The sequence below is a fragment of the Carcharhinus amblyrhynchos genome, chromosome 19 (genome assembly GCF_965287045.1).
Source record: "Carcharhinus amblyrhynchos chromosome 19, sCarAmb.v2.hapA, whole genome shotgun sequence".
Classification (NCBI taxonomy): Eukaryota; Metazoa; Chordata; class Chondrichthyes; order Carcharhiniformes; family Carcharhinidae; genus Carcharhinus; species Carcharhinus amblyrhynchos.
In genome coordinates this window covers 28044455-28058569 of record NC_137342.1, presented here as the reverse complement: position 1 = coordinate 28058569, position 14115 = coordinate 28044455, and the positions used below count along the sequence as shown (strand labels likewise).

At 42.2% G+C, this 14115-nt stretch overlaps 1 protein-coding gene across 1 annotated transcript in view; it reads right to left on the bottom strand.

The window, feature by feature from the left end:
• The window catches only part of LOC145355641 (guanine nucleotide-binding protein G(t) subunit alpha-2-like), a 77220-nt gene that overhangs the window by 19732 nt on the left and 43373 nt on the right, over window positions 1–14115 (bottom strand). Inside the window, exons 6-7 of the mRNA XM_080207884.1 lie at window positions 4563–4692; window positions 1247–1400 (exon numbers count right to left, since the gene is read on the bottom strand). Coding sequence (XP_080064010.1) covers window positions 1247–1400; window positions 4563–4692 — 284 coding nt within the window. The remainder of the gene's footprint in view (window positions 1–1246; window positions 1401–4562; window positions 4693–14115) is intronic.

Genomic DNA, 14115 nt, shown 5'->3' with positions numbered 1-14115 from the left:
GGGAGAAGGGAGGATTGGCCGGCTCATGCGAGGGGGAGAGGGGCGATCAGTTGGTTCATGTGGGAGGGACAACCATGGAGTTCATCAATAGCTGGGGGAGGCAGTGACAGATTTCTCTGTTCTGTGCTGTTTCATAGAACCGAGAGGTCTACTCATGTGCAATAGTGCCCTCTGCTTTAAGCTGCTGTCTTCGGGTGAGCTTAGGCTCTGCCCCCTCCTTCTGCTTCCGGGAAACAGACTTTGCTTCATTTTTTTCTCAGAGTGTGGTAAGATTGGATTTTTAACTCGCGATTCTCTCCTGTTTGCATTCTTATTCGGCACTTAGAATTTGTTTGGCAAGATCACCCCCAGTGAGCTCTTGGGAGCTTGGAAGAAATGTGATATGCAACTTATTTATCACTTTAGGATTAACGTTTTGGCCACAGAGGGTGTTAGAGATGACGCTACTCTCTGAAGTTCACTAACAGACAAGTTTTGACTGTGTTTTATCAAGTTCTTCCCGCATCTAGCTGAACTCTTTCCATGCTAATGAAGATCTCAATGGTAACACAGATATGCACAATAGCTTGTGCAGTTGTAGCTGCTCTGTTGGTTCAATGGAAGAGCCTCACATGCATGTGGATACTCCAAACTGGCAAAAGGAGCAATTGAGTCAGAAAGAAAAAGGAAGGAACAATCTTCGGTGCTAAGAAAAGCCTCAAATTTTGTCTCCTGGTTTCACATAGCAAGAGAATAGAAAGACTTGTTTTTATATAGCCCTTTCCATGACATCCTATTGCTTTACTGTCAAGTATGTGCCTTTGAAAAATAGTCACTGTTGTAAAATAGGAACCACAGCTACCAATTTGTGCACAGTGAACTCAAACCAGCAGCAATACGTTCCTGATGGTTCATTTATTTTCGCAATAGGAACAGTTGCCAAGTCAAATACAACATTGAAATCTACTTCACTCATTTACCATCTGATTTCAAAGATTAAAATAATATGCTCGGAAAATAGTGCCCACGTTAAGTCTGAAGTATAATCACAGCTTTTGCCAGCTCATCAGAATTAATTAGCTTCCAATGTAAAATTAAAATTGATGAATCTCTTGGACAGAATTTATGCAATCCCATGAATCATGAAAATTGCTGTCTAGAGACAAATCTTAATCTAAAATTGTAAATTGTAATCATCACAGGAAAAGCTAAAGCTAAGACTCGTTCTGATTCAACACAGTGCATGAACAACACAACGGACCCTTACCATTGTATTCTGGGAAGCAGATTCTGAGGGGAACCTTTTTCAACTTTTCTTCAAAGAGATCTTTTTTGTTGAGAAACAGCACAATGGAAGTAGTGGCAAAGTATCTGTTGTTGCAGATACTGTTGAAAAGTTGCAGGCTTTCGTGCATTCGGTTCTGTGAGAAAACAGTCATTAAATGGTCACAAATCTCATGAGAAATTAAAGCCTCTCTATCTCTCCCTGATGCAGCTGTAACCCAAAGTGTAAGTTTAGAATAAATTTGTTTATTATTGTCACAAGTAGTCTTACATTAACACTGTAGAGAAGTTTCTGTGGAAATCCCCACTCTGGTGCCTGTTTGGATACACTGAGAGAATATTTAGCATGGCCAATCCACCTAACCAGCATGTCATTCGGACTGTGCGATGAAACCTGTGCACCCGCAGGAAACCCACATGGACACGAGGGAAACATACAGACTCCACACAGACAGTGACCCAAGCAAGGAATTGAACCTGGGTCCCTGGTACTGTGAAGTAGCAGTGCTAACCACTGTGCCGCCTTAAATGTATCATGTAGTATATCTAAGGTTAAGGCTATCCCAATAAGCTTTTGTGTGCTCATTTGAACATCAATGGATCAAATGAGGACAGATTCTTTTATAGTGACAGTATCTCTTGCCCCATATATGTCTGAGAAACAAAGGATGATTGACAGATAAATAATGTACACATTTGGATATTTGTTTCAGGTTTAGCTGCTCGATGCTCAGCATCTTTATCAGATCTTGTGTTAACCTCATTGTTGTAAAAGAGTTTCCGTTTTTCAAGTCTTTCCTCTTCACTAGATGCTGTTGTGCATTTCATTGCTTCTGGGCACCCAAAATTGAACATAAGTGCAACCTCACCAGATTTTTCTATAGATTTAGCATGGCCTCCTTGCTTGTCTATACTATTGTTTATAAATCTAAGGATCTCTTATGCCTCTTTATGAAACAATTTTAATGTTTAATGTATGTCATCTCATTCACTCTCCATATCAAATTTCATTTAGCACCTACCTATCCAACCTGAACTTGCTTGTGATGCCCCTCATGATTATTTCATGCTCCTAAATTTATGTCATTTGTAAATTTTTGTAGCATGCGTCCCATACTTAAACGAGATTATTTATATATACATTTAGAAGAATGAGGGGAGATCTCATTGAGACGTATAAGATGATGAATGGGATGGGTGGGATAGAGGTGGAGAGACTCTTCCCGCTCAGAAAGGACAGTAGGACTAGAGGGCACAGCCTCAAGATAAAGAGGGGGCGGTTTAGAACGGAGTTGAGGAGGAGCTTCTTCACTCAAAGGGTGGTGAATCTCTGGAATTCTCTGCCCGTTGAGGTGGTGGAGGCTGCCTCGCTAAATATTTTTAAGACGTGGGTTGATGGGTTTTTGATAAGCGAGGGGATTAAGGGTTATGGGGAGAGGGCGGGAATGTGGAACTGAGACATGACAGATCAGCCATGATCTTATTGAATGGTGGGGCAGGCTCGAAGGGCTGGATGGCCTACTCCTGCTCCTATTTCTTATGTTCTTATGTTCTTATATATATATTAAGGCTGAAATCTGGGACTGAGGATGTTTCATCCACTGAGACCCTAGGGGCTCCATGCACTGCATCCTGTTGAAGTTGACAGGGACCAGTGTGGAGATGTAGCTATAGTGTCAGAGTGGAGGGTATGAGGGTTGGTGTTGAAGTACATCGTGAGTCTGTTACCATTGGGTGGTAATCCTAGAGAGATTGGGGAATGAGGATTGCGACTCCCTCACAAATCCTTACAGCTCACGGTGGGTTTTTCTTCTATACAGTGCATGATCTGGAAGATCATGGAGTCTGTCAAGTTGGCTATCATATCCTACTTATTGCCATACAGCAGCAGCAGAGACACTGATGTGCTGTGGCAACAGCGAGGACCAGTGCCTGGTGGAGGAGAGAGAAGCTGGGCCTGTTGCTGTTCCAGGAGTAGCGCCACAGACGCTTAAGCCTCATGGGTATCAGCTGAGGGGATTCCGACAAAAGTAGTCTTCGTACCTGCAGATGTCCGAGATTCAAGAAGGCTGCATCTGCCAGACCCTACAAGAACTGACACCACATGGAATGAGATGACACCCACTGCCTGTGACTCTTAATCTCTGAATTTCTGCATGTGGCTCATCCCAGGGCAGTACAGGTAGCCTGCATGGCACCTGCCACACCAGTCAGCCACACATAAATCTATCCAGGAGGTTATATGTGAGGGCTCACCTGTATATTAACTTGGATCAGGACCAGGCAAGCCAGGATACTAGGACCACGGGCTTTGCCCTCTTAGCAGGCTTGCCCCAAATACGAGGTTTGATTGTCTGCACTAAGTGGTCCAGTGTGCTCCACGGTACAATATGGTGTCATTCATGACCTGCAAGGAGTGCAACTCCCCCAGAGTGCTGTTCACCACACGATGCGCTCCATGTGGGTGTTTCCCAGGAGTGTCCATGACAGCTACATTTGGGGCGCTCTCAAATCCCAGCCATCTTTGAGGGAGAGCAATAGCTGGAGGGGTGGCTCCTTGGGGACAAGGTGTGTCCACTCAGGAGGTGGCTGATGACACCGGTGTGGAGGCCACAGACACCTGCTGAGACTCGTTACAACAAGGCTCATGTTGCAACGTGCGTGGGCAGGCAAATGGCCTGCTGACGATGCTGTTCCAGTGCCTGGACCAGTGGGGGTGCCCTATATGATAGGCCCAAGAAGGTCTCCCACATCGCTGATATCTGTGGTGCTCCCCACAACCTGGCGCAACAGAGGGAAGGCTTGTACTGTGGCAGGAATCATTCCATTTTTCCTTCCGGAATCAACACTCTGCATTTTGTGGTAAGATTTTGCCTATTATAATAACTCTTCTTGGGAACATTAATAATTTTACTACCTTTCACTCATTTGTACCAATTTCAGTTGGTGTTAAATGTGTAAAAAATATGTGACAAACATTGATCGCTCTGCTTTTTATTCAGGCCCACTTATTTGGCTAAATTTATGTAATTTAAGCAAACATGATTCTTTCGTAGCTGGTATTGCATCAACTAAAATAAGTGAATGAAGGGAAATACAACCCCATCTTGCATTATTTAAGAAAGGCTTAACAGAACATCTGAACATTGTGTCATTTCCCCTTGAAAGAATGTGAGCATATTACTTGACAAAGTCACAAGCATTCTGTACATCCTTAGAAACAGGATGGTGTCCAAGGGAAGCGACTGAGATATAAATGTTTTAACAATGCCAAGCTACTCCGATGTTGTAACACTCACCACTTCCTCATCTTCAACCAACACCATGTCGTATGCACTCAAAGCAGCGCAAAAAATAATACACGTAACTCCTTCGAAGCAATGAATCCATTTCTTCCTCTCTGACCTCTGTCCCCCAACATCAATCATTCTGAGAAAAAGGAAATAAAAGTGATGTGCGACAGAAAGAAGATGATTGAGGTAAGGCTAGATTTTCGTAGTGCACATCATGACCTGTTATCTGACATAAAAATGCTCTTCACAGCTAATGTTGACTGGAAAATTCTGGACAACAAAAATAAATTCAAAATGTTTTGACTCCCCACTGACTTGTAGAGTATTTCCAATTGAATAATAAAAGCTATTTTAATACTTCCTGTTGGCAGTGATAATAAAGCTGTTTTGCACTTCTATCAGGGAATCATCACATTCGAACTCAGGGTTCAGCTCACTACCAGAGGTGAGGGAGGATAAAGTTGGATATTGTAACCAATGGGCAGATTGCGTGGCATCAGGCCTCATGCATTATAATAAACGTATATATTGTATATTGGATCACTGGGCCAAGGTGAGAAAATCTCAGTAAAATTAGAGGGAACTGCAGCAAATATTGACAATGAGAAGACGGTACGATATGTTAAGGGTAGCACGCTGGCACAGTGGTTAGCACTGATGTCTCACAGCTCCAGGATTCAAGGTTTGATTCTGGCCTCGGGTGACTGTTACGAGGTTGCACCTTCTCCTTGTGTCTGTGTGGGTTTCCTCCCACAGTCCGAAGATATGCAGGTGAGGTGGATTGCCCAAGCTCAATTGCCCTTAACGTCCAAAGATATGTAGGTCAGGTGGATTGACCACGGTGTATGTGTGGGGTTGAAGGGAAAGGGCTGGAGGGTATGCCTAGGTGTAATGGTCTTTAGAAAGTAGGTGCTGACTCAATGGGCTGAATGGCCTCCTTCTGCACTTAGGGATTCTATAGTTCTATAGATTCTATGTTAGGAAATAAAGACCATAGCTTGAAAGTAATAAGATAATTTGCATTTCAGCCTTTTCTCCCTTTGGTAGAACTCAGTCAAAACCCATTAAGAAAAGATTCCAATAAATGAAACAATATCAAAGACAGCCAATGGGAGAACAGGGGCTATCAGCAAGGTAAAACCTAAGCTTTAATGGATAATAATGTTTGAATTTCCATCAGATCTTCCATGCAAAACAGATGAAAGTGCTTTATGCAGTAATTATTTTTTAAATATAGTGACTTATTGTGTAAGCATAATGTGGCTCTATTCTGCATAAGCAATATCTCAGAGACAGCCGGGGCTAAATGAATGAATGAATGTGATTTTTACTTTGTATTGACTGTGGAAGAAACAATGGCAAAGACACCAGGAGAATTCTTTGCTCTTCTCAGTACAGTGTCATCAATTTTTAGTGTCCAGCTGAAATGTTAGAAAAATCAGATAGGATCATAAGGCTAACGCTATAATGAAAATATTGGCAACTCCAACATTACAGTACTCTGTCAGTACACATTAAGCCCAGATTGTGCACTGAATCACTGTCATAAGAGCTCAAACACACAATGTCCTGATCAAGAGGCGAGATACAGAATTTTTAGGCAAGTCTCTCAAGGTTATGAAACAAATTGGGCCTAAAGGTAGCAGCGTGTGTGTGTGGCTTCTCGGCACTGTTTCTGGGTAACCACTTTACACGTGAGTGGGTTCCGACTGGCAAGGCTGCCTGTCCATTCCCACAAGGCAGGCAACTAATAGGGCGGCACAGTGGTTAGCACTGCTGCCTCACAGTGCCAGGAGACCGGGTTTGATTCCGGCCTCAGGTGACTGCCTGTGTGGAGTTTGCAAGTTCCCCCCCATGCCTGCGTGTTTCCTCCAGGTGCACTGGTTTCCTCCCACACTCCAAAGTTGTGTAGGTTAGGTTGATTGGCCATTCTAAATTGCCCCCTAGTGCCAGGGGGATTAGCAGGGCATTTGCATGGGGCTATGGGGATAGGGCCTGTGTGGGATTGTTGTCACTACAGGCGTGATGGGCTGAATGATCTCCTTCTGCAGTGCAGGGATTCTAATAGGATTCATTAAGAATCTCGTTAAGGGTACCAACTGGGATTTTCCAGCTGGCCTCTTGTTTCTTACCATGATGAGGACCCAGGCACCCAGTGGCAGTCTGCATATAGGTTAGCACTTCTGGCAGGACTGCAAGCTCTCCTTTCTTTCCAGGTTGGGTGCAGCCCACTCCCACCTCTGTGGGAATTGTAGGTCAGTGACTATCTTCACCCCCTTGCCAGAGAATGGTTTAGGATCAGGAAACTGTCCTATTTTCTGTATCCCACCCCCACAGTGGGCCCACGGTGCCCAAGGCTTCTACCAAATGATTCAAACATAGCAACAATGAACTGCACAAGCAGACCAAAGCATTGGTATAGAGTAAATATGAGGAAGGCAGAAGGAAAGGCTGCCTTGTATGGCTGTTTCAACTTGCTTGCAAGGCACTATAGCAGGTCACAGGGTCTAAGCACCTACCTAGATTTTGCAATATTTCTAGCTATGCATAGACTTGTTGAAACCTGTACTATTGGGCAGTTTGTAAGTGGTAATAATCCCTCAAATAAGATAACAGATGGAAGGGATGTCACGTGATGCTTGCCTGCTTTCATTGCTGCAGCAGCGATTTCTACCTTCATATTAATTTCAAGTTAATAGAAAAATAATGTGGAAGGCAGCTCTCACATTGATAAAGCACTTCCTTGGGCTGTCCCAAAGAGTTTTACACCCAATTAAGTAGTTTTGAAATGTAGTCATTGTAGAAAAAATGAAGTGTTTGTGTGGGTGCCTTTGAAGGAAAAGTGGTAAAAAGGGGAAATAAGATTGCTAGACTGGACTGTTTCTTCCAAGTTCTGAAGTTCAGTCCTGAATCTCTTTGGCTGGGATTTTCCAGCCAAGCTCACCCCAGGGCTGGAAAATCCCATCTGAGATCAACAGACCTTTGCATGGTCTGTGTCCCACCTGCTATGGTTCCTGTGGCAGGTGGGACGAGAAAATTCCACCCTCTGCCTCTGTACCCTAATTTACACTCACTAATCCCCAATTATCTTCGTTTGTGGCTAAGTGTCAAGTTTTGTTTGATAATTTTTGCTCCATCAAGGATGGTGTAGAAACATAAGTTTCTCCGTTGCTGTCATTGTAAAGATATTGCTGCTTCAGCTGCCCTGCTGCAACTTGTCCTCTTAGTTGTACTAGCCGGTACACTTAATGGCAATCATCATTCAGGCTGAAAATTTAGCCACCTGAGGGAACTAGCCTCCACAAAAACAATATTGCTTCATCAACACCTTCTGAGCCTTCATGGGAACAACGGACATTCAAGCTTCACATGGTGACATCTCAGCTGGGACTTCCTTTCATTAGTTCCTTTGTCGATTTCTTACACTGTTAGAGAATTTCTGAAGCAGTCAGGATCCCAATGATTGAATGTAAACAAATGAGGGAAATGTGTTTTCTACTGTCGAAGATGAGAAAGCTCGAGGTAACAAGCCAGACTTTAGTAGCGTGGTGATTAGTAGCCCATTGTTAATTATTAATATAGATATTAGCAGGTTTATTTTTACAATAGTGCAGGAAATCATGTCTGGAATGTGGTGTTCTCAGGAGGTCCAACTTTTAAGCATTAATCAAAACAACAGTGCTACTGAAACAATGCACTTGGTGACTGGCAGCAGTTTTCAGCTGCTATAGTGCTTATTATACTGCCATTTACATCATAGAATCATACAGTGCAGAAAGAGGCCATTTGTCCCATCAAGTCTGCACTGACCACAATCCCATCCAGGCCCTATCCCCATAAACACATGCATTTACCCTAGCTAGTCCCTCTGAACTAAGGGGCAATTTAGCATGGCCAATCCACCTAACCCGCACATCTTTGGAGTGTGGGAGGGAACCGGAGCACCTGGAGGAAACCCATGCAGACACAGGGAGAATGTGCAAACTCCACACAGACAGCGACCCAAGTCTTGGAATCAAATCCGGATCCCTGGCGCTGTGAGGCAGCAGTGCTAACCATTGTGCCACCGTGCTGCCCAAATCCTCTGCTCATCCTCTACTGAATGGTTCTCAGTAGTGAAGAACTGATTGAAAAATGAATAGACACAAGAGTTAAAAATCATTAAAAGAAAAGGGAGATAAGTAGTAAACAAAAAACCCCCAGGTTAAAATACTGATAGGAGATCTGTGGGTAGGGGCAGTGGTGGATAGGAATCTGTCCAGCCTTTCACTGTGTGAGCTGCAGGAAATTTTAATTCCTGGTACTCTTTGGTTGCAGTAGATGGCACAGTGGTTAGCACTGCTGCCTCACAGCATCAGGGACCCAGGTTCAATTCCTGGCATGGGTCACTATCTGTGTGGAGTTTCCACATTCTCTCCATGTCTGCGTGGGTTTCCTCTGGGCACTCCAGTTTCCTCCCACATTCAAAGATGTGCAGGTCAGGTGACTGGCTGTGCTAAATCGCCCCTTTGTGTCAGGGGGACTAGCGAGGTAAATGCATGTGGTTATGGGTATAGGGCCTGGGTGGGTTTGTGGTCGGTGCAGACTTGATGGGCCAAATGGCCTTCTTCTGCACTGTAGGAATTTATGATTCTCCTGTTTGAACTCATTGAATGTGGCGTAAGTATCAACCTTCACCATTTTAAAAATTCTTTCAAGGGACTTGAGCATCGCTGGCTGGCCAGCATTTATTGCCCATCCCTATATACCCTTGAGAAGGTGGTGGTGAGCTGCCTTCTTGAATCACTGCAGTCCACATCCTGTGAGTTGATCCACAATGGTGTTAAGGAGGGAATTCCAGGATTTTGGCCCAGTGATGTCAAAACAATGAAATATTTCCAAATCAGTGGTAAGTGGCTTCGACAGGAACTTCTAGATGCTGGTGTTCCCATGTGTCAGATGCCCTTGTCCTTCTAGATGGTAGTGGACATGAATTTGGAAGAGGCTGCCTTAGGGGCCTTGGTGAGTTGATGCAGTGCATCTTGTTGATGGTAGACATTGTTGCTACTGTTCATCGATAGTGGAGGCAGTGAATTTTTGTGGATTGGATGCCAGTCAAATGAGCTGCTTTGTTCTGGATGCTGTCAAGCTTCATGAGTATTGTACGAGCTGCATTTATCCAGCCAAATGGGGAGTATTCTATCACAATCCTGGCTTGTGCCTTGTAAATGGTGGACAGGCTTTGGGGAGTCAGGAGATAAACTATTTGCCACAGGATTCATAGCATCTGATCTGCTCTTGTAGCCACAGTATTTATAGGTCTAGTCTAGTTCAGTTTCTGGTGAATGATAACCCCTAGGATATTGATCCCCAGGGGGAATCATGATGGTAATGCCATTGATTAACAAGGAGCATTGATTAGATTCTCTCTTGTTGGAGATGGTCACTGCCTGGCACTTGTGTGGCGCAAGTGCTTCTTATCATTTGTCAGCTCAAACCTGGATATTGTCTAGGTCTTGCTGCATTTGGACACAAACTGCTTCAGTATCTAAGGAGTCACAAATGGTACTGAACATTGTGCAATCATCAGTGAACATCTCACTTCTAACCTTATGTTGGAAGAAATGTTATTGATGAAGCAGCTGAAAATGATTGGGCTGATGATATTACCCTGAGGAACTCCTGCAGCAATGTCCTGGAACTGTGATGACTGACCTCCAAAAACCACAAATGTCTTCCTTTTAGCTAGGTATGACTTCAACCAATGGAGAGTTTTTCTCCTGATTTCCATTGACTCCAGTTTTGCTGAGTCTCCTTGATCCCATACGCTGTCAAATGTTGTCTTCATGTCAAGGGCTGTCACTCCCACCTCACCTCTGGAATCCAGTTCTATTATTCATGTTGGAACCAAAGCTTTAATGAGGTTAGGAGCTGAGTGACTTTGGGGGAAACCCAAACTGAATATCCATGAGCAGGCTATTACTAAGCAAGTGCTGTTTGGTAGCACTTTTGATGACGCTTCCATCACTTTATTGGTGATTGAAAGTCAACCAATGGAGGTTGGATTTGTCCTGCATTTTGTGTACAGGACACATCTGGACAATTTTCCACATGGTTGAGTACATGGATGGCAGTGTTGAAGCTGTAATGGAATAGCTTGGCTTAGTGTCCTCACTACATTAGGGGTTGTAGGTTTTAAACAAGATTTGCACACATTAATGAAAAGTAACACACAGTAGGTTTATTGAAAGAGATGTTCTCTGCATGGTGTACAAACTGAAGCAAAAAGCAGGAACCTGTGAAACACCCTAATGACATCACCATCATTTTGTCACTAGCTCTTAAAGTAATCATACAGCCATTTAAAGATAACATTCCTTCCCTTTTACTTCTGTGGCCATGTCAACAAATTAATATGGTGTTATACATAGGATCATTAATACTCTAGACAAAGTACTATCCATCATTAATTATTGGACATAGTCGATAAGAAGGTTGATCAGAAGAACGTCTATTCCTCTTTGGTTTATGCAATGTTCTAGAATTTGACTATCCTTGACCCTAGAAGTATGGTTTAACTCTGACTTTTGACCCTCCATGGCAATCACTGCCATGGCATTTAGGCCACTTCCAAGGGTATAATGGAGACAATGGTGGTGTGTTTCTTATTTGTGCTCAGATTGACACTGTCCCAGATTTTCTTCAATCTGGGCATCTAGACCCAGCCACCAAAAATAACGATGTTCTAATAATTTAATCTGGACTATACCAGGATGTCTTCCATATAATTTTCAAGAACTCTTCCATGCAGGCTAGGAGGAATGATCACTTAGATTCCCCACAATAGACACCCAAATTGGATTGTCAACTCAAGCTTTTTTGGCCCATATGGTTTAAAATTGGGATGGGTACAATGCATTCCAACTATTGTCCCTCTCAAATCCATATTAATTATCTTCCCCATCATGAGATTATTTCTGGTATGTCTCTGAACTTGAGAAGCTATTACAGGCAAATGATCTACTTGTGAAAAATAAAGAATATTCGCAAAACTAGGTAGTGGCATCTGCTGAATAGGTTCAGATAAGTATGATAATCCATCATCATTCTTACTGATGATACTTTATACTGTAGAAATGTGCAGATAAGATCAGTGAATCATCTTTGCAATCAGTTAGCCAAAAATAATAGTTAAGGGTTGATGATTGGTCAATAATGTGAAATGACAACCATGTAAGTAATGATGAAATCTTTGCATCAAAAATTTGAAATGAAGAATTATACCCAATGCTTCCTTTTCTAATTGAGCATTGTTAGATTCAGCGCTAGTCAGAGTACGCAAAGCAAAAACTATTGGTCATTCTTTCCCCAGATGCACTATTTATGAAACTACTGTCCCACTCCATAAGGTGAAGCATTGCAAGCAAGCAGTAATGGTAGCTTCAGATTAAAGTAAACCAATACTTAAGACTTCTGCAAAGCATCTTTGACACCCTTGTATGTCTTCTCACATTCTGTTGTCCAGTGCCATGACTGTTTCACACATAGTAAATTACGCAATGGCTTCAATAATGTAGCTAAATTGGGAACAAACTTGACATAATAATTTATTAATCCTAGAAAGGACCTCAGTTGAGTCACATTCATCAGACAAGGTGCTTCTAAAATAACACCCTTTTTTTAGGTGCTTTATGTCGGCCTTTATCATTAATATGTAATGATACTGGACTGACATCCTAAAAAAGTCATACTTTTTTTTCTTGATATGCAGACCATGTGCTTGAAGATATTCCAATGTGGCTTCTAAATTATTCAAATATTCTTATTCACTGGACCCAGTAATTAGAATCTCATCCAGATAACATTGTACACAAGAGAGACCACTTAAAATCTGATCCAATAAATTTTGTATTTGGTCTGGTGTGGATGTTATTCCAAATGGCAATCTTGTATAACAGAAAGGACCTTTATGAGTAACAATGGTAAGCAAAGGTTGAGATTCAGTGGCTACATACACCTATAAATATGCTTGTGAAAGATCAATATTGCTGAATTTCTGCCCACTTGATAACCCAGAAAACAAATCTTCAATTAAAGGAAGTGGATATTGATCAGCACGCAACATTGGATTTTAAGCTGTTTTAAAATCAGCATAAATACAAATGGAGTCATCTGGTTCCATGACAGGTGTGATGGAGGTAGCTCATTCACCCATTGTAACTAGCTCTAACACACCAGTATTAACAAGTCATGCTAATTCTTCTTCAACTTTGGAACAAATTGCATATGGCACCGGTCTTGCTTTGAGACTTACTGATTGACTGTTGGGGTTTACCTTGTTTCATTTGAACTCCCTTCATTAAGCCAAGTGTCTCTTCAAATATACCCTTATATTTATCCAGATGGTGCTCTCAGTGTTCTTTGGCCTTGGCCAATCTGTTAACAGGACTCCAGTTAAGCTTCATCTTCCCCAACAATGATCTCCCAAATACAACTGAAAAAATACCATGGAGCACATCCGCTGTCTTAGAATAGCAGCCAGCATAATTAAGGACCCCACGTGCCCTGGACATTCTCTCTTCCACCTTCTTCCTTTGGAAGAAAAATACAAAAGTCTGAGGTCACATACCAACCGAATCAAGAACAACTTCTTCCCTGTTGCCATCAGATTTTTTGAATGGATCTACCTTGTGATAAGTCGATCTTTCTCTATACCCTAGCTATGACTGTAACACAAATTCTGCACTTCCTTCTTTCCTTCTCTATGAATGGAATGCTTTGGCTGTATAGCATGTAAGAAGCAATATTTTTCACTGTATACTAATACATGTGACGATAATAAATCAAATTAAATCCAGAGACAACTCTACTGTCTGTCCACTCAACCCTATGTTGACCATGATGTGACTTTTTAACAGCACAATTTCTTCTGTGTATGTCCTTAAATCACATATGCTGGTTTAAAGGAAGATGCTTCAGCTTTTATTGGAATGTATTCTCAGGTCCTAAACATACAGCAGCACCAGTATCAACCTCCATCCTAATATACTGTCCACTTAACTTCAGTATCACCCAGAATCCACGCAATTCACCCTACATAGATAAAACGTTCTGTTGGAGCTCTTCATAATATTTCTGGACGTTCTCTTCTTCAGAGCCATAATTCTTTTGTTCCATGTTGTAAATTTCTTTTATCGAGTGCAACTTCTTCTTCTTAAAGATATCCAGATTCTTCTTCTGAATATACTTCTCAGGGGATATTTGTCTAGCCCAACAAACTTTTGCAATGTTGCCCATTTTCGCACAATTCTTGCACTGATCATCCTTGTTTCACCATTCATTTTGGCACATCTATGACATGCTGGTTGCTGTTTTGATTTCTTATGGGCAGCTCCCAACTTATGGATCTTCATTCCTGCACCAAATTGTGAAGCCTCTTTAGCTGCCAGTTTCATCAACCCCACAATTTCTACTGCTTCTTTATAGTCAAAGCATATTCAGTAAGAAATCTTCTTCAGATAAATTCATTTTGGAGATCACAAACTGCTCGATTTCGAAGTGTATCATCTAATGACTCACC